Raw genomic sequence first — 25,120 nt, forward strand, 5'->3', positions numbered from 1 at the left:
CACGAGGCGAGTCTCTAGTCCGGTGCTCCGACGTCGCGGACCCTTCGAACCCCGCTACAACCCCAGACAGTCCTTACTACACTTTTCTTGTACACTAACTATTGAATACTTGGTTGAATAACATGGAAAACTGACAAACAAAGGCTCGTTGCCATGTACGCATTTCAAATTACCATTTCGCGTAAACGAAGAATTACTGAAATATCCGTGTTATTTTAGCAATTATTAATCATGGACTAATACACCATTCGACATTCTTGCTTTGTATTATGTACTCTTGATGTCAGTGCACACCTATGTACTTAAAATATAGATGTAGATATTCTTGATACTGCAGCAGTAAGAGTGGTTTACCTAGTCTAATACAACACACTGGACCAACACACGGATGGACAGATATGTTGGCAGTTCCTCTGCCCTACCACAAAAATGCAATAAGAGTCCAATGTAGTTATGTGCTAGAGCTGAAAAACTGAGTTTGTGGATAAAGACTTGCTGGAACAGGTAGAACAAAAAAGTTCATCAAAAAGTCCCTAAAGTGAAAAAACAAAAAAACACCAAAAAAAACCTAGGCGTGGATTGAACCCAGATTGATTATAATTACTTGAGGTTAAGAGAGGTGGAGTTGTTTGTCTGTGGTTTTTGACAGGGATGTAGCTCAACTTTTCAGTGATCCTTCCTCTACATCAGTACCTTCATTGCTCTGTAAAGAACAAACAAAAGCACACATTGATTTGCTACAGTAACATTCAAGTTGCCACAGGATAGGCATTTAATTTTGCCAAAAATCCTGCATCGATACATGCTTTGCATGCCAATATACTATGAGCTAAATGTTGTGTTTCAAAAAGGTGTGCAGAAAAAGGCACTGCTTAGAAGAAAAGAAACAAAAAAGGAAACTTGTGTATTCGAACCCATGACCTCCTATATGCTAGTCAGGCATTGTACCACTTGAACAGTTTATACTATGGTTTTCAAGGGAATGTAGCTCTACACCTTGTCCTTCTACATGCTGTAGAGAACGAACAGAAGCACACATGAACTCATGATGAGTAACCTGATGATGAGTGCTTCATTATCAGCATAGATTGCAATGAGTTTAGTGAGTAAGTGGCATGATGGACAGACAGATGGACAGATGGCTTTTCAGTTTTATTTACTGTAAGAAAGATGTGTAATATAGAACATATGCACAACTTTGTAATCTAAAAACTTGTATGGAATTTATTTTCAGAAAAAAAAATCAATGGCGAACAGCTGTTGATCGCAACAGTGAAGTTATTCATAAAAATGAAGAACAAGTAGAATGTCTCGATGTCAATACTGTGTTTGGGGCTGTCACAACAGGAAGGGAAGATGTGTGAAAGATATGAAGGGAAACCAACTTTGTGGCTGCCTGGAGCTCCAGGTACAGCACTGTCCAAAGCCTGAAATTCTTACTTTACATGTCATACTGTAAGTAGTAATCCTAGTAAGTAGTATTTATTATTATTATTATTAGTGCTTTACAGTGACCAGCACTGAAGGTATGTGCTGCAGCCTTAGGATTACCTAACCTAATTTCAAGTACTTAGACCTAGTGACTTGACTTGCTGACTGATAAGGTGTAACAGTATGCCAGAACCCGTGAAGCAAGCTGTAATAACAAAGATTAACTTAGGGTCCCAGTGATGGAAGGTGGCAACCTGGCAAGGATGCTGTTATTTGCAATGTCCACTATGAAATATGCCAAGGGCCTTCTCGTGTAAATTGAGATTTAGTATTAAAAGACCTAGTCAACATTTTCATCTGTCCCAAAGAAAACAAGAATCCATCACCATGCTGCATCAGCAGCCACAGAAGTCTCTTCACAGGCCGGCCAGGACATTACACACATCAGAGACCAGAGTATACCAGGCACTGTATGCCAAAACACACTGGTGATGATACACTGCAAATGTACACTGGAGATCAAGATGCACTATATAGTGGAAGCCAAGATACTTCAGTGACACATTATACTCTGGAGGCCAAGACACATTACACACTGTAGGCCAAGATACGTTACACACTAGAGGACAAGACACATTAGAGCACATCGGAGGCCAAGATACATCATACAGCAGCAATGTGAATTCAGATATGACAATTTCCAACAGGGAAGAAACTGAAGCAGACTTTTTGTCTCTTATTTCACCAACCAGAAGAAAATGAATGTTTGTCTGCTGAAAATGCTACGTTAAAAGAAGAAATAATCCATTTGAATCTAAAGCACAAAGTTTAACTGTTAACCTACTAGGTGATGCACAACTACTTATGTATACTGGAGTTAATAGGAAGGTTTTTGATTCACTGCTAACATAGTTGCGGCCTGTGACAAAGCCAAAGAAGAATGATTCACATTTATTTCTACTATCGCAGAAGTTATTGATGAGAATGCAACAGAAATTTTCTCAGGGTGACTTGGCATGTAGGTTTGTAGTGGATCAAAGTACTGTGTCACGCATACTACACCTGTGGATACCTATGTTAGCTACACACTTGAGACCCTTAGTACAATGGTCCAAAACAAGTACTGGACCAACCGTACCACCATTATGATGTTTTGCCAAACTCTGTTGGAATTATTGATGGTACAGAAATTATTATCCAATGCCCTAGTAACCTTGAGACTCAAAAGTCATCTTACAGTGACTACAAGAGCCACACTATAGTCAAATACTTAGTAGCCATTGATATATTCACTGGTGTGTTCACATTTGTCTCACCTGGGTTTTCAGGAAATTGTAGTGATAGATATACAGTAGAGCATAGTGGATTGCTGGATGTTTTACAGCCTGGAAAGCGAATATTAACTGATAAAGGATACACTGCTCGTGATTTATTTGCACGAAAGAGATGTTTCTTCACCATTTCTAGTTTTTTTATCAGATGGCCGGCTTACTGGGCAACAAGCCATACAGTCTAGACTAATTGCAAGTGTTTGTATTAACCCTTAAACCCGCATAATCTAGAAAACTGGATTTGATAAAAATGAATTGAAAACGCCCATACTTTTGCCAATCTACATATGCGGTTACAAACAAGCATATCTCATGAAGCATTGATCTGATCGCTTTGATAATCAGATTTTATTAATTGGCAAAGAGTAAGCTATCTGCCAGTATATAAACCTTCAACATACAATCAAGGAACTCACCCACTATGATGAGCTGAATCATTTTCAGTCCTTCCACATTTGTGTCGCCACTGTGCTTGTCTGACAGTGACCTTATAACGTGATATCTATATACCAACTGAATCGCCATCACGTGAGGAGTAACATGACACAAATCAAAAGTTGATACAATGAAGTACGGCTGAGGTACGGCCCTTTGCACATCGTTATGTGAAGAAGGAAGACGGAAAGATAGTTCTTTTACTCTTTAAAAGTGAAGCGAGTATCTCGATGGATGAAACGAAGTATGGGGTCATTCAAACCAAAATTTAATGATGAGTAAGATGGTGTTTGTCATTTTTAGATAGCTTTAATAGTTTTTGTGTTATAGAGTTTGGTTTTACAAGACATGCATGCGATTCAGTTTACTGGATTATGTGTTTTCAGTGCTTGCGTTATACAAAACAGCTGCGGGTTTAAGGGTTAAGGTAGAAAAAAATGCTTTCAAATGCTTTAAAATATTTTCTGAGACACTGTGTAATCATACAAACAAGAAACAAGTAGATGACATGATGGTAATAGTATGCACTTTATGTAATTTAAAACTTAAACTTACAAATAATTAAAGTAAATTATAATTTACAACATGATATGTATTTTGTGTTTCACATTAGTTTTTTGTAATGATACAAAGAAATGACGTACTATAGTATAAAACTAATAAAATATGCTATTTATGATTAAATTTACATGTTACATAGACGTTCCAAAATTTCTAACCCAATTAATGATAAAAAGTGCAAGTTTTGACTTCATATTATCCCACAGCATGGCATCAAAACTGATTCGTTCAATGTGCATGTCGACTTCAGTCCAAACAACAAAGTCACAAAATTGTGCACCTGTCAATGCTGACTGTCCAGTATCTTGGTAGTAGTAGTCATACATCCTCTTGAGCGCAACTCCATTGTCAGTGTTGGCCAAACAAAAAGATGCCTCACTGCAGGCTTTTTCAATAGTGCTCTTCCTGTGCTTAAATGGGCACTTTACTTCACTCAGGCCAGAAGTTGTTGTGTTGTCAAGTAAAATAATCCCATCTGGTAATGTAGCCAGATATGGTATAGAGGTACTTGAAAATATGCCACATTCACAAACAGCCTTTTGTGCTTTAAGTGAATAACTATGTATAGCATCACTTTCATGATCACACCCCCACTGGATTGCAGCAGTGTGAAGTGAGCCATAATCACCAAGGATTGTTTTCACAAGTGATGGTGGGTATAGCTGCCTAAACTGCCTGTTGCATGCCCTTCCAAAATTATTGGAGGTGATCCGTATGTCAAACCACAATGGATTATTATGTTTTCCAACACTCATCTCTTGTATGAGCTGGACTTCCTCATCTGTTGCTGTTTTGGATGTAATAAATCATCTACTGTAACATCATGTGAAACAAATATGTATGATAGTTTATCCAATGGATCAATCAACACTGGATTCTCACTAAGATGGGAGACAGTCAGACAGACAGTACACTGTGATCACTCTGATTTAAGTTTTATAAAACCTAGTATGCCTACATTACGATCAGTACCTTCTAGTAGTTTCAGTAATCCATCTATAGGCTATACTGGTCCATTGTAAGCTGTATTACCTTCAGATGATGCTTTACCAAAATCCAAATCAGCTACCAATGGTGCCTTTCCCTGAGAGCCTAGACTAGGTACACCTCACGCTAGTGCAGGCTTGTAGTGCTATCTCTGATAGCATTATCAGTAGTGCTGTTATATGGACATGTGTTTGACTCCCACCAGTTGGGCATTAACAGTTGGGTGCACTTGGAGTTCCATCATTTGAAACATCGAAAAGTGCATAAAATGGTGGATATTTATGCATTGTAGGTCTAGCCTTGGCTTTGATATACACTGTGCTAGGATCTTTATCTACGTTGGCCATTTCCAGATCATATAAATGGCCATGTCGACACAGTCTTACTCCTGTACAAAATTCTTGACTCCTAGCCTTCAAGTAAACCAGTAAACCTTAACTTTAGTCTGTAAAATAAATGGAAAATCTTTGGTTACTCAATCAGTAGTGGTAGACAAGTCATTGAAGCCAGATGGTGTGGAATATTCTACCACCTGAAAGGGTAACGCCTTGAGTTTCTTCTCCAAATCATCTGTAGCAATGATATCAGTAACTTTCCTCACAAGTTCTGGCTTGTTTTCTAACAGATGAATATCATGATCTTGTAGAAATGCCTTCAACTGCTCTACTTTTCATTAATTAACATTGTTTGCACATTCTGCCATTAGCATTCAATGTAACCGTTCACCATTGTGATGTAGCGTCACATGTTTATTAGAAATATAGTAGACTCAGGATGCACATATCATTGTCTGTAGGCATTAACTTACCACTAAGGTGTATAGAAGTTTGTATGCATGAAGAAACACCCTTTTACAGTACAGGGTAGCAAGAATGGTTTGCTATCAGTAAGCTTAACTATGTACTTTGAACCCTACCCACTAATTGATCAGCTACCCATTTACTTAACTTACTGTAATACACTAGTAGAGCACCCAAAATGTATCTCTTGGGAAAGCCTCGGTTTTAATTAATCCAAGTTAAATCTGGGGTTTGGTATCCAGGTCAGTGGGTCATCCAGGTCAGCAGTATTGGCACAGTTTCAACATTGTCATAATTGCTTAAATACATTCATTGTCCTTAATTGTTATTCTATTATTTATAATTAACCGCTGAATATGTAGAGACTCTAATCTACTACTTCTAAACTGCTAAACTTACATGTACAAATCATACAAATAATCCTATCAAACAGTATGATAGTACTGTTTAAGTAGGGATCCCCCTGAAAATGACATGCACTGCCTAAAATTCTGCCTTCTAGAATCATCCCAGAGACATTTTGCGTGATGAAAATCACCTTTATGGAATAATATTAGTCCATCTAACAGCAAATACAGCATTAAAAACAAAAAAAAGCATTGATAGATGCCAGATCGAATTTTAGTTTCACTGCCAGCCTGCCTACCAGCCTGTCTGCCTGACCACAGTCGCAAGGCTAGAGGCCAAACGAAGCAGTGCATGGCTACCATTTTACTCCACAATAACAAACTCACCGGTGGGATGTGCCTTTTGGGTTCCGATGAGTGTAGCCCCTCTGCACCTTGTCTTTTTTATTCCCAATCAGGCTGTTTGTCTTCTTCATCCAACAAAACCTTATCAAGGTGTTAATTTTCCATATCAACACTCTTTCAGTAATATATTTAGATGCCACAGAAGTATTTCAGATTGTATTTCAGAAGCGCTTCAGTCCTGGCGGCGCTACTTAGAGATATACTAAGATAATTTTATGCAACTTGGTGATTGGGATCCCGTTCGCGATAAGTTTGCAGCCATGCCCATCAAATGTATCTAGATCTAGGTGGACTAATAGCAATAGAGTACAGAGGCCACACCTCTTAACAATCTGGCTATTTACTTTAATTGTATAAACAAGATGTAGGGACCCGCCGATTATGCTCATAATTTTACCTATTATGCTATGCTGCACTGCTCAAAAATTCACCTATTATGCTTTAATTAATGCTCAATATTACCTATTATGCTCGATTATGCTCAATGTTCAGTTTGATGATTGTTCTATTAGAGTTACTGACTGCTCTATTAGAGTATATCGATCTTATTTTGCAATTGTCATTTTTCCAGCAAGAGTTTACACTATCATACAAATATTTAACCTATTATGCTGGCATTATGCTCAATGCTTTTAGGTACCTATTATGCTCAAAATTATGCCAGCATAATCGGCGGGTCCCTAACAAGATGACCTCACCCCTCATTGGTTTAGCTAGCTGCACACCCCTTTGCTGACTCGAGATAGATATCTGCAACTTCCATGATTGGGATTTTGTTTGTGATATGTTGGCGACCACATCCATTAATTGAAGATCTAGGTATACAAGTAGTGATGTAACACTTTCACACCTCATTTCAACGGAATTCCAGAGGATACATTTACCATGTATACCTCAACACAGGGAGATATCTAAATGTACGCCGGTGTACATTGAAATGTATCCTGGGAAAGTGGTTTCACTCCTAAAAGAGCAAACCACTTTCGTCAAAGCAAGTATGGCCTTGATGTGGATGAGGTAGTGGTACCACCTTCTGTTTGTTTTATACAAGCTCAGACAGAAATCGATTGTGGGAATAAATCAATGCTCATGTGATGATTACCACAAATTAAAGTGTTTCCAGAAGCAGCAGTCAAATGAAGGAATTTTGGTATCCTTGCCATTCTACAAGTTGGAAAATGTTACTTAAAGGTGAGAACTAATCTTACAGTGTATTCCCAAGCATTTTGGCACATATTTGAATGTAGACATGCCCACATTTCAGACGACATGAGTTAACCACTCTATAATGAAGCTTACCCCTTTAGGTTTTCAATATACATTGTGATTAGTCTTTAAACAACGCGAAAGCATTAAAACACTTGTAACTTCCCCGAAATTTGCCCTACTCGACTTTCCGCCATATTTGTAGGGCTTGTCTGTTTATTATAGCAATCGTAGTTACAACGTTACTTGCTGCCTAACCATAATCGAATTTTTCAGGCATGCATATATAACGAATCAAGTATATTGACATTAAGACTATCAGCCTTAACGGAAGTGTTACATATTAGCTGTAACATGGGCACTCGTGATTTTCCAGAAATGTATGCCCGCAGTCCTCAGGCTGCCCTCTTGGACTTTGGGAATACATTTCTGGCAAATCACTCGTGCCCATGTTACGAGTATAAAATAGAGTATGGAGACCACATCTCTTAATAACTATTTAGCTGTTTAGCTACTTAACAGTAAACAAGATGACCTCACCACTCATTGGTCTAGCTACGTAGCTGCACACCTATTGTATCAAGGCACGACAAGTACAGCCAGTGCGGGCGCGAGACAGACAAGTGTGTATTTTACAGGAACCAAGAAAATGCCGTTTTCACGCAATCATAGCTTGATAATGGCTGGACGGAAATTAACCATTTTTAATGTGAAAACTCCTACGGGGTAGAGTACTTCCTATTCCAAATTTGAGGTGAATCCGCCCATACATCACTGAGATACATGCCTTCAAAGTTCGTCTTATTTTCTTTGTATTTTTCTTCTTAATCGTTTTCTTCTCGCACACTTTAGAAAAATCGTAATAATTTGTGCGTGCTTTGGTCAATATACTTAAAATTTGGAGAGCAGTAAGAGCATAATACTGTACATTTGCAATCCAATCTTGGTAGAGATTAGAGAAAGAACAAGGGAGTAATGCGCGAATTTTCAAAATTCCAAAGGTGATTTGTTGTCACGCCTCCAAGGTAAACCGCGTAACAGAATAACTTGAAAATCAGTCTGTAGATGGAGCAACTATCGTAGTGCAAACCTTTTGTGGTTTGAAAGAAATCGCACTAACAATCATGGAGTTATAACATAAACGACAACTGTGTGTAAAAATCATGTGATCGAGTTTTTAGTATTACTTATCATGCTTTCCAGGAAAATAGTTAATGAAAAATAGGTAAAGAGGTAGAATAATTATTTTAGACTGATTTTTCAGTAGTTTACAAGGGATTAGATGAAAAACTAATGAGTTACACTATGAAAGTGTAACAAGTGCGCGCTCGAGATACTCTAATAAAGCAGTCAGCTAAGAATCAAATACTTACTTCTTAAAGCATTCATCTATGTATTGTAGAGAACTTAACACCGTTATAAGCCACTGCGTATGCATGGAGATTAACTAAGAAAAGGTCACCCTGTAGAGAGTTCAGCTAGAAACAAGTCAACAATTGTTAAACCACATTTCAAATCACCCAGTAGAGTATTCAGCTAGAAACCAGTCACCCTGTTGAGTATTCAACTATAATTCAAGTCACCCTGTTGAGAGTTCAGCTGGCTACAAGTTACCTTGTAGAGAGATCAGCTAGAAACAAATCACCCTGTAGAAAGATCAGCTACATAATCATCATGTAGAGAGACCAGCTGGAAACAAATCACCTTGTAGATAAATCAGCTAGAAACAAGGCATCCTGTAGAGAGATCAGCTGAAAACAAATTACCTTGTAGAGTTAAAAACAAGTCACCCTGTGGAAAAGATCAGCTAAAAGCAAACAGAGATCAGCTAGAACAAATCATCCTGTACAAAGATCAGCTAGAAACAAGTCAAACTGACTGTCAGTAGAGAGATCAGCTAGAAGCAAATCTCTAACTAGAGAAATCAGCTGGAAACAAATCACTCTGTAGAGAGATCAACTAGAAACGAGTCATCATGCAGAGAGTTCAGCTATGTTTCAAGTCAGCCTATGGAAAGTTTAGTAGAAACAAGCCGCCCTGTAGAGATATCAGCTAGAAACAAGTCCACTATGTACTGAGAGTTCATGCAGCTATATAAGTAAGTCATCATGAAAAGAGATCAGCTGGAAACAAATCACACAAATCACTTTGTAGAGAGATCAGCTCGAAACAAATCACCCTGTAGAGAGATCAGCTAGAAACAAATCACCCTGTATAGAGTACAGCAAGTAACAAGTAACCTTGTAGAGAAGTCAGCTAGAAACAATTCACCCTGTAGATATCGGCTAGAAACAAATCACCTTGTAGAGAGATCAGCCAGAAACAAGTCACCCTGTAGAGAGTTCAGCTGAACACTGTAGAGAAATCAGCTAGAAACAATTCACCCTGTAGAGATCAGCTAGAAAGAAATCAACCTGTAGAGAGATCAGCTCAACACAAATCACCCTGTAGAGAGATCTGGTAGAAAAAAGTCACCCTGTAGAGAGTTCAGTCAGTAAGAAGTCACCCTGTACAGAAATCAGCTCACCTGTATAAAGATCAGCTAGAAACAAGTCACCCTGTAGCGAGATTAGCTATATTTCAATTACCTTCTAGAAAGATCAGCTTGAAGCGAATCACCCTGTAGAAGGATCAGTTAGAAACAATTCACCCTGTAGAAAGATCAGCAAGGAACAAATCATCTCAGCTTGAAACAAATGACTCTATTGAAAGATTAGCTAGAAACAAGTCATCCTGTACAGAGATCAGATAGAATGAAGTCACCGTGTAGTACTACCAGAGAACAGTGCCATGAAATACCTATGGGTTATCCATGAATAGTAAAATAATTCCCATAAAGTGCCATGAAAGTAATTTCATGGACATGAATTCACCGACTAATTATTTCATGTTTTCAGTGGCCATTACTTGTCAAATTTTCATAAGCAGTGTCCATAATTCGTTAAATTTTCATCGGCAGTGTCCATGAAAACTACATGAAATTTCATGGTTTACCATTGCATTTTCATTGGCTGTTCTCTGTGAGTTCAGTTAGAAATAAGTCAGATCAAATCACGCTGTAGAAAATCAGCTAGAAAAATCACTCTAAAGAGAGAGATCAGCAGGAACAAGCACCCTGTAGAGAGATCAGCGTGATCAAGTTACCCTGTAAGCGTCCAACTACTTTTCAAGTCACCCCAGCTATGGAAAACTCTCTCAGTAGAAAGATCAGCTAGAAATACATCACCTTGTACAGTATTCAGTTAGAAACAGATCCCCCTGTAGAGAGATCAGTTAGGCAAGTTACCCTGTTACCTGTAAAGAATTAAACTATTTTTCAAGTCACCCTGTAGAGAGCTCAGTAGAAACAAGCAGCCCTGTAGAGAGATCAGCTAGAAACAAATTTCCCTGTAGAGAGATTAGCTTGATCAAGTCACCCAGAAGGGAGTTCAACTACATTTCAAGTCACCCTGTGGAGAGTGTAGCTAGAAACAAGTTACCCTGTAGAGATCAGCTAGAAACAAGTCACCCTGTAGAAAGATCAGCTAGACACAATAATTCACCCTGTAGAGATCGGCTAAAAATAACTCACCTTGTAGAAAAATTGGCTATCACCCTGTAGAAAGCTCAGCTTGAAACAAGTCACCCTGTAGAAATGTCACCTAGATAAGAAACAGACCACCCTATAGAGAGATCAGTTAGAAACAAGAGAGAATTCATCTACATTTTATATAGTGTTTCAGCTAGAAATAAGCCACCCTGTGGTGAGTTCAACTACAAACCATTCACCATGTAGTCAAAGAGTACAGTTACTTTCCTGTAGAACTTTCAGCTACATACACATTTCCCTGTAGAGTATTCAGCTGCGACTTATCTTTATGATAAATCAACACCATTGCCTAAATGTGCATGTAGCTAAACAAATTATTTAAATCTTCTTCATAATAATCTGCTTTCTATGGTGAAGAAAAAGACAAGTTAAAAAAATAAATACCTAAAGCTGACCATAGGCTGGCTTTAGGTATGAATATACAAAAAGAAGTGATATCTAATCAAAAACAGCAAGCTGTAAAAAAGGGTGTGGCCTCCAAAAAAGCTAAGGTAAAAAAGATGGGAAATCAAAGGTGGCAGCCAAGAAATGGCTGTGATGGTAGGTAAATGGTAAAAAATCTAATGGCAACAATTCAGGTGAATTTGGTGCCGAATCCTAGTGAAACTTGGAAGAGGCAACACAAATTCACCCGAATCGTCGTTATTAAAATTTTTGCGATTAACCTACCATCACAGCCATTTCTTGGCTGCCACCTTTGATTTCACATCTTTTTTACCCTGGCTTTTTTGGAGGCCACACCCTTTTTTACAGTTTGGCTGTTTTTTGATTAGACACTTTAGTACAACAGTTACTCTAATATAACAGTCATGTACGATATTCTAATAGAACAGTCACAAGTTCACTGTGCTACAACAAATAACTAAACAAGCTAGTATTTAAAAAAAACTTAATTTAAGAATGATTTAGGGATTCATGCAATAAAAGTAGTGAAAAAAAGAGATAAATGATGGTATTACAGCATAGCTCTGTGGGAAAGTCCTTACATTGGCACATAGCTATAGCAATTATTTTGTTCAATGCCAAAGTAAAGACTTCTCATGGAGCTATGCTACAATACCATCAATCATCTCTTGTTCACTACTTTTTATTTATTGCATGAATCCCTACTTCATTTTAAAATATCAAATTGCTCATTATAGAGCAAGGAACTTGATTATCGTGATTTTGCTTACACAATGTGAACCACAAAGCTGTGTTTGTGATGTAATGTGGTAAAGGTTGTTGTGTAATCCAATATGTGACAGGTCTTTAAAGCCATAAATACTGTGTCTGAATAATACCAGAAAGCACCCTTACAAAGCCAGCATTATTTGTTGATAATTTATTGTGCCTCAAGACTAACACCAGACAGCCTTGAGGTGTCAAAACCAGCCTACTTGTGCTTGTCAACTATATAAAATGTAAAATGTATTTATAAGTTTTTTTTACTAGTATTACCTTTAACTTGTGTGGTTATGAAACTTCATAGTTTGAATACTGCCTCTCTGATGTCTCTATGAAATCAAGACACACGGTAGTGTGTCGTGCGGCCCAAGAAGCCGGCGCGTAACACCCGTGAGTATATTGACAGGAAGAAAGAAAACGCAATTTTCTCACCTCCGTAGCTCTGTGCTGCCTTGATGAAACAAGACGATTTTTGCTGTGGACACTCCCTCCACCTTCAGCACTCCACATTCCAAATTTGAGCGAAATCGCTTCAAGCGTTCCCAAAATATGTGACTTCAAAAATTGGCTTAGTTTCTTAGTTTTTTTTTCTTTCTTCTTATTTTTCTTCCTCTTTTTGCACACTTACAAAAACTGCTATAAAACGCGAACGCCATATCCGATCGCCTTGAAATTTGGCACACAGAAGGGGGGTATAAAGGCGCATCTCTGTACCAACTTTGGCTGGAATACGATAAACAGGCAAAGAGTTATGAGCGATTATTCACGAAAAATAACACCAATATGTTGTCACGCCTACAGGGTAAACCGCGTATGGGAAGAAGCTGAAAATCGGTGGGTGAATAGGTTAACTATTGAACCTCAAACCTTTTGTGGTTTGAAAGAAATCGAGCTAAAAACCAGGAAGATACAACGAAAAAACCAACAGTGTGTAACAATTATGCAATCGAGATTAGCTAATAAAAAACGACTGCTTGCCACGCCTACCAGGTAAACCGCTTGGGGTAATGCTTTAAAAATCGCTGTACAGATAGAGTTATCATCTTAGAAAGGCTCTACAATGGTGTAGAAGAATCTGACTTAAAGCCACGGAGTTATAACACGAAATCCAACTTGGTGTAGCAAGTGCGAGATCGAGATACTCTAATAGAGCAGTCATCCTAATAGAGCAGTCATCCTAATAGAGCAGTCACCCGAAGAGAATTCAAGAGATCAGGTAGAAACAAGTAACCTGTATAGAGATCAGCTAGAAACAAGTCACCCTGTAGAGAGATCAGCCACAAACAATTCACCCTGTAGAGAGATCAGCTAGAAGAAGTTACCTTGTAGGGAATTCATGCAACTATAGAAAGAGATAATTCAGCTAGAAGAAATCACCTTGTAGAATTCAGCTACAAAGAAACCACAATGTAGAGAGTTCAGCTACAAACAAATCACCCTGTAGAGAGATCAGATAGAAGAAGTTAACTTGTAGAGAGTTCAGCTACAAAGAAACCATCATTTAGAGAGTTCAGCTGCAAACAAATCACCTGTAGAGAGTTCAGCTACAAAGAAATCTCCCTGTAGAGAGATCAGCTAGGAGAAGTTTCCTTGTAGAGAGTTCAGTTACAAAGAAACCACCATGTAGAGAATTCGTTTACAAACTAGTAACCCTGTAGAGACATCAGCTAGAAGAAGTTACCTTGTAAAGAGTTCAGCTACAAAGAAACCATTCTGTAAAGAGCTCAGCTGCAAAAAAAATCACCTTTACAGAATTCCACTACAAACAAGTCACCCTATAGAAAGATCAGCTAGAAGAAGTTACCTCGAAGAGAGTTCAGTTACAAAGAAACCACCATGTAGAGAATTCATTTACAAACTAGTGACCCTGTAGAGACATCAGGTAGAAGAAATTACCTTGTAAAGAGTTCAGCTACATAGAAACCATTCTGTTTAGAGCTCAGCTGCAAACAAATCACCTGTACAGAATTCAGCTACAAACTAGTGACCTTGTGGAGACATCAGCTAGAAGAAACTATACCTTGTAGAGAGCTCAGCTACAAAGAAACCATTCTGTAAAGAGTTCAGCTACAAACAAATCTCCCTGTAGAGAGTTTAGTTAGAAGAAGTTACCTTGTAGAGAATTCAGCTACAAAGAAAACATTCTGTAAAGAGCTCAGCTGCAAACAAATCACCTGTACAGAATTCAGCTACAAACAAATTACCCTGTAGAGAGATCAGCTAGAAGAAATTATCTTGTAGATAGTTGAGCTACAAACAAATCACCCTGTAGAGAGATCAGCTAGAAGAAGTTACCTTGTAGAGAGTTCAGCTACAAATTTAAAGAAACCATCATGTGGAGAGTTCAGCTGCAAACAAATCACCTGTAGAGAGTTCAGCTACAAAGAAACCACCATGTAGGGAGTTCAGCTAGAAGAAGTTACCTTGTAGAGAGTTCAGCTACAAAGAAACCATCATGAAGAGAGTTCAGCTGCAAACAAATCTCCCTGTAGAGAGTTCAGTTAGAAGAAGTTACCTTGTAGAGAGTTCAGCTACAAAGAAACCATCATGAAGGGAGTTCAGCTACAAACAAATCACCCTGTAGAGAGATATCACTGTACAGATGGAGTAATTATCTTAGAAAGGCTCTTCAATGGTATAGAAGAATCAGACTTAAAGCCACAAAGTTATAATACAAAATCCAACTTGGTGTGTATAGCATGTGCAAGATCGAGATACTCTAATAGAACAGTCATCCTAACAAAGCAGTCATCCTAATAGAACAGTGACCCTGAAGAGAGATCAGCTAGAAACAAGTAACCTGTATAGAGATCAGTTACAAACAAATCACCCAGTAGAAATATGTGCTGGAAACAAATCACCATGTAGAGAGATCGGTTAGGAACAAGTCACCCAGTAGAGAGTTCATATAGAAACAAGTCACCCTGTAGAGAGATCAGCTACAAACAAATCACTTTGTAGAAAGATCAGCTAGAAACAAGTCACCCAGTAGAGATATCAGCTAGAAACAAGTTACCCTAGATAGGGATCAGCTACAAACAAATCACCCTGTAGAAATATGTGCTGGAAACAAATCACCATGTAGAGAGTTCAGCTAGAAACAATGAGATGAGAGTTTCAGCTGCAGTTCAGTTATTTAAGATGTCACCTTATTACGTATGTGAATATCATTCAGTGTTAACTGTACAATATTTAATCTGACATAAAGGTGTACACACAATTGCTTCTTTTGTTCCACAATTCCTGCAGTGAAGAAAACAATAAGTTAAAAGGAAGCACCAAAGCCAGTTTATGGCTGGCTTTGTGGCTTGCAAAACAAAAACAAGTGATATCTAAACCAAAACAGTTAAGCTGTAAAAAAAAGAGTGTATGGCCCCAAAAAAGGCCAGAGTATAAAGGCCCGGGCCAGGGTATGGCCCCCAAAAAGGTGTATGGCCCCCAAAAAGGCCAGGGTGAAAAAGGATGCGAAATGCAAGGTGACGGCCAAGAAATGGCTGTGATGGTAGGTTAATAGGGATGCGGCGATTACGCCGGCATAATTTCGGGCATAATAGGTACGTGTGGGAATCAAGAATTATGCTAGCATTTTCAGGTGATTTTAAAGCTTTAACAGTAGGAAAATCTGCAGATTGCACAATTCCATTAAAAAAGATTGAGATACTCTAATAGAACAGTCACTGAATCAAGACACACGGTAGTGTGTCATGCGGCCCAAGAAGCCGGCGCGCCACACCGTGAGTATATTTACAAGAAGAAAGTAAGCGCGATTTTCACACCTTTGTAGCTCCGTGATTCCTTATCCGATTGAAACCAAAGTTGCTACAGAAGTGCCGGCTAGGTATGGGAGTCCACATTCAACATTTGAAGAAAATCGCTCCAGCCATTTCCGAGATACGAATGGCCACAGTTTGGGTTTTTTCTTCGTTTTTACCAAGATTGGAAGGAATCCGATGATCATTCACGGAGTTATGATCGATCATTTGCATAAAATTAGGCCGAAGGTCTGTCACGCCCACAGGGTAAACCGCTTAAAGGAATGAGCTGAAAATTTATTTTTATTTTTTATTTTCTTTAATTGCTTTGTACATGGAGTAACTATCATAGGAGTGCCTTTTTGTGATTTGAAAGGAATCCAGTTAAAGGCCATCGAGATATGACACAAAACCCAACCTGTCAAAATTACGCGATCGATTTTTATGAATAAAAAAACTATTAGTTTTCACGCCTACCAGGCAAAACGCTTAGAGCAGTAAGCTGAAAATCGGTGTGAAGCTGGAATAATTATCATAGAAAGTCTTTGCAGTAGTACAGAAGAATCGGAGTACAAACCACTGAGTTATGATTTCAAAACCAACTACGTGTAGCATATACGAGATCGAGATACTCTAATAGAACAGTCACCCCAATAGAGCATTCAGCTACGTTTATAACTTACTCCATTATAGAATTATATTACATTGCGAGTTATTCTGTACGGAGTTCAGCTACAAACAAGTCACCCTGTAGTCAGATCAGCTAGAAGAAGGTACCTAATAGAGAGTTCAGCTACAAAGAAACCATCATGTAGAGAGTTCAGCTGCAAACAAATCACCCTGTAGAGAATTCAGTTGCAAACAAATTTCCCTGTAGAGAGATCAGCTAGAAGAAGTTACCTTGTAGAGAGTTCAGTTACAAAGAAACTATCGTGTAGAGAGTTCAGCTGCAAACAAATCCCCCAGTAGAAAGTTCCGCTACGAACAGAACACCCTGTAGAGAGTTAAGTTAGAAACAAGTCATCCTGTAGAGAGATCAGCTAGAAGAAGTCACCTTGTAGAGAGTTCAGGTACAAAGAAGCCACCATGTAAGAATTCAGCTGCAAACAAATCACCTGTAAAGAGTTCAGCTAGAAAGAAGTAACCCTGTAGAGAGATCAGCTAGAAACAAGTCACCCTGTAGAGAGTTCAGCTAGAAGAATTACATTGTAGAGGGTTCAACTACAAAGAAACTACCATGTAGAGAGTTCAGCTGCAAACAAATCGCCCTATAGAGAATTCAGCTACAAACAAATCGCCCTCTAGAAAGATCAGCTAGAAGAAGTCACCTTGTAGAGAGTTCAGCTACAAAGAAACCACCATGTAAGAATTCAGCTGCTAACAAATCACCTGTAAAGAGTTCAGCTAGAAAGAAGTAACCCTGTAGAGAGATCAGGTAGATACAAGTCACCCTGTAGAGAGTTCAGCTAGAAGAATTACATTGTAGAGAGTTCAGCTACAAAGAAACTACCATGTAGAGAGTTCAGCTGCAAACAAATCGCCCTGTAGAGAATTCAGCTACAAAAAAAAAATGGCCTCTAGAAAGATCAGCTAGAAGAAGTTACCTTGTAGAGAGTTCAGCTACAAACAAGTCATCCAGTAGAGAGATCAGCTAGAAGGATCACTTTGTAGAGAGTTCAGCTACAAAGAAATCACCTGCTTCATCTTTTCTTCTTCCTTTGGTAAAGAAAAAAATGATAGGTTAAAAAGCCCTAAAGCCGGCCATAGGCCGGCTTTGGGGTATGCAAATACAAAAAGAAATGAAATCTAATCAAAAACAGCCAAGCTGTAAAAAAAGTGTGTGGCCCTCAGAAAGGCTGTGGTGAAAAAGATGTGAAATTCAAGGTGGCGGCCAAGAAATGGCTGTGACGGTAGGATAATGGTAAAAAATTAATAACAACATTTCAGGTGAATTTGGTGCCGCTTGGTCTTGGCACAAAATTCACCTGAATTGTTGTTATTAAATTTTTTACCATTAACCTACTGTCACAGCCATTTCTTGGCCACCACCTTGGATTTCACTTTTGTTTTCACCATAGCCTTTCTGAGGGCCGCACTCTTTTTTTACAACTTGGCTGTTTTGGATTAGATATTATTTACTCTGATAAAGCAGTCATATTGAAATGAAATATTCTAATGCAGCAACCAGCTAAAGACTTCAAGACTGTTTGAAGCTTAAACGTCAATGAAAATGGTCTGATACAGCAATAAACTGGCATTATCAGCTAATTATGGTGGCATAATTTTGGGAATAATTGGCAATTCTCAAAAGCATAATAGGCGATTTTTTGAGCACTGCTCAAAAGCATAATGCTCAATATTTGGAGCATAATAGCCTTATGCCTATAGGTTAATGGAAAAAAATTTAATAACAACAATTCAGGTGAATTTGGTGCCAAATCCTAGGAGGAGGCAATGCAAATTCACCTGAATTGTTGTTATTAAAGTTTTTGTTCACCATGCATGTAGTACAAGATTGTACTACATTGTTCACCATGTAGTCTAAGAGTACAGCTACATTATGATTTTCTCTGTAAAACATTTAGCTACATACACATTTCTCTGTAGAGTATTTGCATTGAGTTAATAATTAATCAGCACAAATATTGTTAAATGTGCATGTATAGCTAAACAATTAAACAATATAGTTTTCTCCTTAATAATCGTCATTCCTATAGAAAAGAAAAAGACAAGTTAAAAGAAATACCCAAAGCTATGGCTGACTTTAGGTATGAAATTACAAAATGAAGTAATATCTAATGAAAAACAACCAAGCTGTAAAAAGAGGACGCAGCCTCCAAAGAAGCCAGGGTGAAAAAAAGATATGAAATCCTAGGTGGTGGCCAAGAAATGGCTGTGATGGTAGGTTAATGGTAAAAAGTTTAATAACGATAATCCAAGTGAATTAGGTGCTGAATCCTAGTGAAATTTGGAGGAGGAATTGCAAATTAACCCGAATTGTTGTTATTAAAAATTTTGCCATTAACCTACCATCACAGCCATTTCTTGGCTGCCACCTTTGATTTCAAATCCTTTTTCACCCTGGCCTTTTTGGGGCAGCACTCTTTTTTTACAGCTTAGTTGTATTGGTTTAGATTTTTCTTCTTTTCTCACACTTACAAAAACTGCCATATAACATGAGCACCATATCTGAATACCTGGACATTTGGCACACAGAAGGGGGGTATAAAGGTGCATCTCGGTACCAGGTTTCGCTGGAATACAACAGTCAAGGAGTTATTAGCAATTATTTACGAAAAATAACACCAATATATTGTCACACCTACAGGGTGAACCGCTTATAGGAAGGAGCTGAAAATCGGTACGTGAATAGGTTAACTATTGAATCTAAAACATTTTGTGGTTCGAAAGTAATTGAGTTAAAGACTATAGGAGCTGCAACAAAAAACAAACAAACAATAGTCTGTAACAATTATGCTATCGAGATCAGCTAATAAGGAACGATCACTTGCCACACCTACTAGAAAAATGATTCAGGGGGACTATTTGAAACTTGGTATACAGATGGAATAATCATCTTGGAAAGGACCTTCAACTGTGAAGAAGAATCAGACTTAAAGCAACAGAGTTATAACATGAAATCCAACTAATTGTAGCAAATGTGAGATCGAGGTACTCTAATTTAGCAGTCACCCTAATAAAGCAGTCAGCTAAGAAATTTAAAAAAAATTACTCAATTTAAGCACTCAACTATGTCCTGTACAGAGTTTAACTCAATTATAAGCCACTCTGTATACAACTCAACTACAATAAAGTCATCTTGTAGAAAGATCAAGTCACCCTGCAAAATGTTAAACTACTGACACATTGCGTCACCCTGTAGAATATTCAGCAAGAGTCACCCTGTAGAGAAATTGGCTAGAAACAAGTTACCCTGTGAAGAGATCATCTAGAAACCAGTCTCCCTAAAGAGAATTCAACTATATTTCAAGTCACCCTGTATAGAATTCAGCTGGAAACAAGTTACAGTACCTTGTAGAGAGATCAGCTAGAAACAAGTCTTCCAGTAGAGAGATCAGCTATGTAATCATCCTGTAGAGAGATCAGCTGAACACAAATCACCTTGTAGAGGTAGAAACAAGTCACCCCTGTGGAAAGATCAGCTAGACACAAAGAGAAATCAGCTAGAAACAAGTCACCCTGCAGAGAGTTCAGTAGAAACAAGCTGCCCTGTAGAGAGATCAGCTAAAAACCAGTCACACAGAAGAGATATCAGCTAGAAGCAGATCCCCCAGTGAGAGATCAAATAGGAACAAATCACTCTGTACATAGATCAGCTAGGAACAAGTCACCCTGCAAAGAGTTCAGCTGCTTTTCAAATCGATCTTAAGAGATCAGCCAGAAAGAAATCACCCTGAAGAAAGAACAACTTGAAACAAATCAATCTGAAGAGAGATCAGCTAGAAACAAATTACCCTGAAGAGAGATCAGCTAGAAACAAGTCACCCTGCAGAAAGTTCAACTATGTTTCAAGTCACCCTGCAGAGAGTTCAGTAGAAACAAACTGTCCTGCAGAAAGATCTGCTAGAAACAAGTCACTGTGTATACAGAGTTAATGCAAGTTGCCATGAAGAGAGGTCAGCTAGAAACAAATCACCCTGTAGAGAGATCAGCTTAATCAAGTCACACAGTAGAGAGTTCAGCTACATAATAATCTTGTAGAGAGATCAGCTGGACACAAATCACCTTGTAGAGAGATCAGCTAGAAGCAAGTCATCCTGTAGAGAGATCAGCTGGAAACAAATTTCCTTGTAGATCTAGAAACAAGTCACCCTGTGGAAAGATCAGCTGGATGAAAAAGACAGCTAAATGACTATGTGGAAAGATCAGGTCACCCTGCTGAGAGTTCAGTAGAAACAAGTTTCCCTGTAGAGAGCTCAGTAGAAACAAACTACCTTGTAAAGAGATCAGCTAGAAACAAGTCACTGTGTATAAAGAGTTCATGCAACTACGTATAAGCAAGTCACTATGAATAGAGATCAGTAGAAACAAATCGCCCTGTAGAGAGATCAGCCAGAAATAAATCACCCTGTAGAGAGATCGGCTTGATCAAGTCACCAAGTAAAGAGTTCTACTGCATTTCAAGTCACCCTGTAGAGAGTTCAGCTAGAAATAAATCACCCTGTAGAGAGATCAGGCTACACTGTAGAGAGTTCAGCTAGATACAAGTCACCTTGTAGAAAGATCAGCTTGAAACAAATCACCTTGTAGAGAGAACAATTAGAAACAAGTCACCCTGTGGAGAGATCAGCTTGAAACAAGTCACTGTGTAGAAAGGTAAGCTACATTTAAAATCTCCCTGTAGAAAAATCAGCTTGAAACAAATCACCCCATAGAAGGATCAGTTAGACATAAAACACCCCTTAGAGAGATCAGATAGAGTAAAGTCACTCTGTAGAGAGTTCAGCTAGAAACATGTCACCCTGTAGAAGAGTTCAGCTAGAAAAAAAGTGACTTTGTAGAGAAATCAGCTAGAAACAATTCACACTGTTGAGAGGTCAACTAGAAACAAGTCACTTAGAAACAAGTCACCCTGTAGAGAGGTCAACTGGAAACATGTCATCCTGTAGAGAGATCAACCACATTTCAAATCACCCTGTAGAAAAATCAGCTTGAAACAAATCACCCTGTACAGTGATCAGTCAGAAACAAGTCACCCAGTAGAGAGATCAGTTAGTAACCCTGTAGAGAGATCAGCTAGAAACAAGTCACTGTGTAGAGCAGTCACCTAGAAACATGTCATCCTGTAGAGAGGCTAGCTGCGTTTCAAATCACCCTGTAGAAAAGTCAGCTTGAAACAAATCACCCTGTACAGCTATCAATCAGAAACAATTCACCCAGTAAAGAGATTAGTTACCCTATAGAGATATTAGCTAGAAAGAAGTCACTGTGTAGAAAAATCAGATGCATTTCAAAATCACCTTGCAGAAATGTCAGCTGGAATCATATCATCCTGTGAAAGGATCAGTTAGAAACAATTCACCCTGTAGAGAGATCAGATAGATCCAAGTTACCCTGTAGAAAATTCAGCTAGAAACAAGTCACCGTGTGGAAAGATCAGCTACATTTTAAATCACCCTGTAGAAAGATCACCCCGAAACAAATCACCCCATAGAGAGATCAGTTAGAAACAAGTCACTCTGTGGAGATTTTGGCTTGAAACAGTTACCTTGTCGAAAGAGATAGAAATAAATCACTCTGTAGAGAGACCAGCTAGAAACATATCACTCTGTGGAAAGATCAGCTACATTTCAAATCACCCTGTAAAAAGGTCAGCTTGAAACATATCACCCTGTAGAAGGATCAGTTAGAAGCAATTCGCCATATTGAGAGATCAGATAGAACTAAGTTACCCCTGTAAAGAGTTTAGCTAGAAACATGTTACCCTGTGTAGGGTTCACCTACAATAAAGCTACCCTGTATAAAGTTCAGTTATCTTGTAATTCTTTCTGTAGAGTTTATTTATGTTACAAGTAACTCTGTGGCAAATTCAACTACGTACAAATTGTTCACCATGTAGTCTAAGAGTACAGCTACAGTATGATTCTCCCTGTAAAGCTTTCAGCTACATACACATCGCCCTGTAGAGTATTCGCATTGAGTTAATAATTAATCCACACAAAATATTGTTAAATGTGCTTGTATAGCTAAACAATTAACAATATAGTTTTCTCCTTAATAATCATCATTCCTTAGAAAGACAAGTTAAAAGAAATACCCAAAGGTAGCCATTAGAGCTGGGTGATATACCGGTATTGTTAGTAATCTGTGATATTTAAGTCATACTGGTTTGATACCACCTGTTGTTTTTTTAATACCGCCATAGCTTCTGGGTGCTATGGACTCCCTGTGGTCTTGTTTCATCCCATATTTAGAAGGCAACCAGACATGTGATAATGTTTGTAGGCAGGTGCTGATGTAGTCAGCTAACCAAACTTAGGTTTTTTGTAGTAATTTGTACCTGATGTTTGCTGAGCTACTATGGGTATTTGGTGCTTTTGTTGAGGTAAATGGCAGTTACTTTAATACTGATGGCTTTACCATTAATACCGCAATATTTAGTAATACCGTGATACTTTTTGTGGAAGGTATACCGTTTGCTATTTTTCAATACCACCCAGCACTAGTAGCCATAGGCTGGCTTTAGGTATGAAATTACAAAAAGAAGTAATATCTAATTAAAAACAACCAACTGTTAAAAAAGGGTGTGGCCTCCAAAGAAGCCAGGGTAAAAAAAAGATGTCAAATCCTAGGTGGCGGCCAAGAAATGTTACCGGATCTGCGAAAACCTGACATAATGGCACATTTTCAAATTTTTTGTATTATTGAATATTTATAATCTACTTAGCCAAGTATATGCTATGGCCACGTTTTGGCCTTGTATGCCAACAACTTTTGGAGTTACAGCCCTACAAAGTAGCAACAACAGAAAGATTGATTTGTACAGCAAGTATTGGGAAAATAAATTATATGCACTTACAAAAATGACTGTAACTTACAAACACAATGCAATACTAAGTTGCAACTTACCTCACTGTGTTTGCCATGAATAGGGGAATCCATTACTGGGTAAGTTTTGTCTTGTATTACCATTCTTCACCACATACAGAGATAAATCAGTGAAGAAAAATCGATCGCTCACAATTGTTTCGACAAGACGTAAACAAACGCCCATAACTTACGTATCCTTTAGTCTACTGCAATGAAACAAAGATTTTTGAACCCCTTTTGAGTAGGTGAATAAGATGATATCTAGGTGTTTATCATTGGACCTTTTCTGCGCAAAGAACAAAGCGTTTAAACACTTAACAATTTTTTTTGATTACACAAGTATTTTACCCATTTCAATTAATGGCTTATACTGAAAAGTTAGGCTTGTGCCATTATGTCGGGTTTTCACAGATACGGTCACAAATGGCTGTGATGGTATATAGGTTAATGGCAAAAAAGTTTAATAGCAACAATTCAGGTGAATTTGGTGCCAAATCCTAGTGAAACTTGGAGGAGGCAATACATTCACCTAAATCGTCGGTATTAAATTTTTTGCCGTTAACCTACCACCACAGCCATTTCTTGGCCACCATCTTGGATTTCACATCTTTTTCACCCTGGCTTCTTTGGAGGCTGCACCTGTTTTTACAGCTTGGTTGTTTTTGATTAGATAGCATGTAATAAATGGGTATGTGTAATAGTTTTGTGTTTGTGTAATCCATTAACTAGTTATCTTTATTCGTGCTAGGATGGAGACACAGCAATCCACAAGGCTGCTTACATAGGTCGTCATCTCTGTGTCCAATGGTTGGTGGAGAGCACATCTATTCCAGTAGGCCATATAAACGATGTACGTTTGTAGCAATATTTCTTGTGTATGTGCATACATAGGTACCTATATCTATGTATAAATGTAGATGAGGGGCTTAATACAAAGATTTTCATGTATGTTCAATCTCGAGGTAATGCTGATGTTTTAAAACATGAAGATCTGAGGGCTTAGTCTCTAACCAACTTAAGTAATGTTTATATTTTATGGGCATATAGGTAAATGAGATTGGATTATGTATGATGATTTTAAAATTGTCTTACAGTGTTAAAATATGTATACAAAGCTGAAAATGTTTTTGTTGAAGAGCTGGGTAAATTGAAGGTCACATCTTTATGCTTCTTCCTATAGAGGGCAGCAATTTTGGATTATCTGCTGTAGAATAGTCATCAAATTCCAGGTTACCCATTTAGTCATAGAGAATCTCAGTTAGTTTTCAAGGGCATAGGTACAGTAGAGTTTAGATGGTTTGGACGAACCCCCCATTTCATAGGCAAAATTTTAAAATAGTAAAAAATCACATCAAATCTTACATCCCTGGAGCTTTTGGGTAGATACTCTGTGCTACTCTTGAAGGTAGCATAGCATTAATTAATGCTTAACTATTGCATCATGTGATCAATTGCTCTCATGATGCAAAGCAGAAATGGTGAGGGACTGTTGATTGGTTGAGACATACTGTGTTACAAGGGAGCAGCTTCGATAAGCTTGAGTGGTCATGTTATACAG

The 25,120-nt window shown here is 38.2% G+C and overlaps 1 protein-coding gene across 1 annotated transcript in view; it reads left to right on the forward strand.

The window, feature by feature from the left end:
- LOC136237452 (uncharacterized) overlaps positions 1 to 25,120 on the forward strand; it is a 326,109-nt gene that overhangs the window by 24,614 nt on the left and 276,375 nt on the right. Inside the window, exon 3 of the mRNA XM_066027675.1 lies at positions 24,311 to 24,412. Within this exon, the coding sequence (XP_065883747.1) occupies positions 24,311 to 24,412 (102 nt within the window). The remainder of the gene's footprint in view (positions 1 to 24,310; positions 24,413 to 25,120) is intronic.

This window comes from Dysidea avara, chromosome 1 (assembly GCF_963678975.1).
Source record: "Dysidea avara chromosome 1, odDysAvar1.4, whole genome shotgun sequence".
In the NCBI taxonomy this organism is placed as follows: Eukaryota; Metazoa; Porifera; class Demospongiae; order Dictyoceratida; family Dysideidae; genus Dysidea; species Dysidea avara.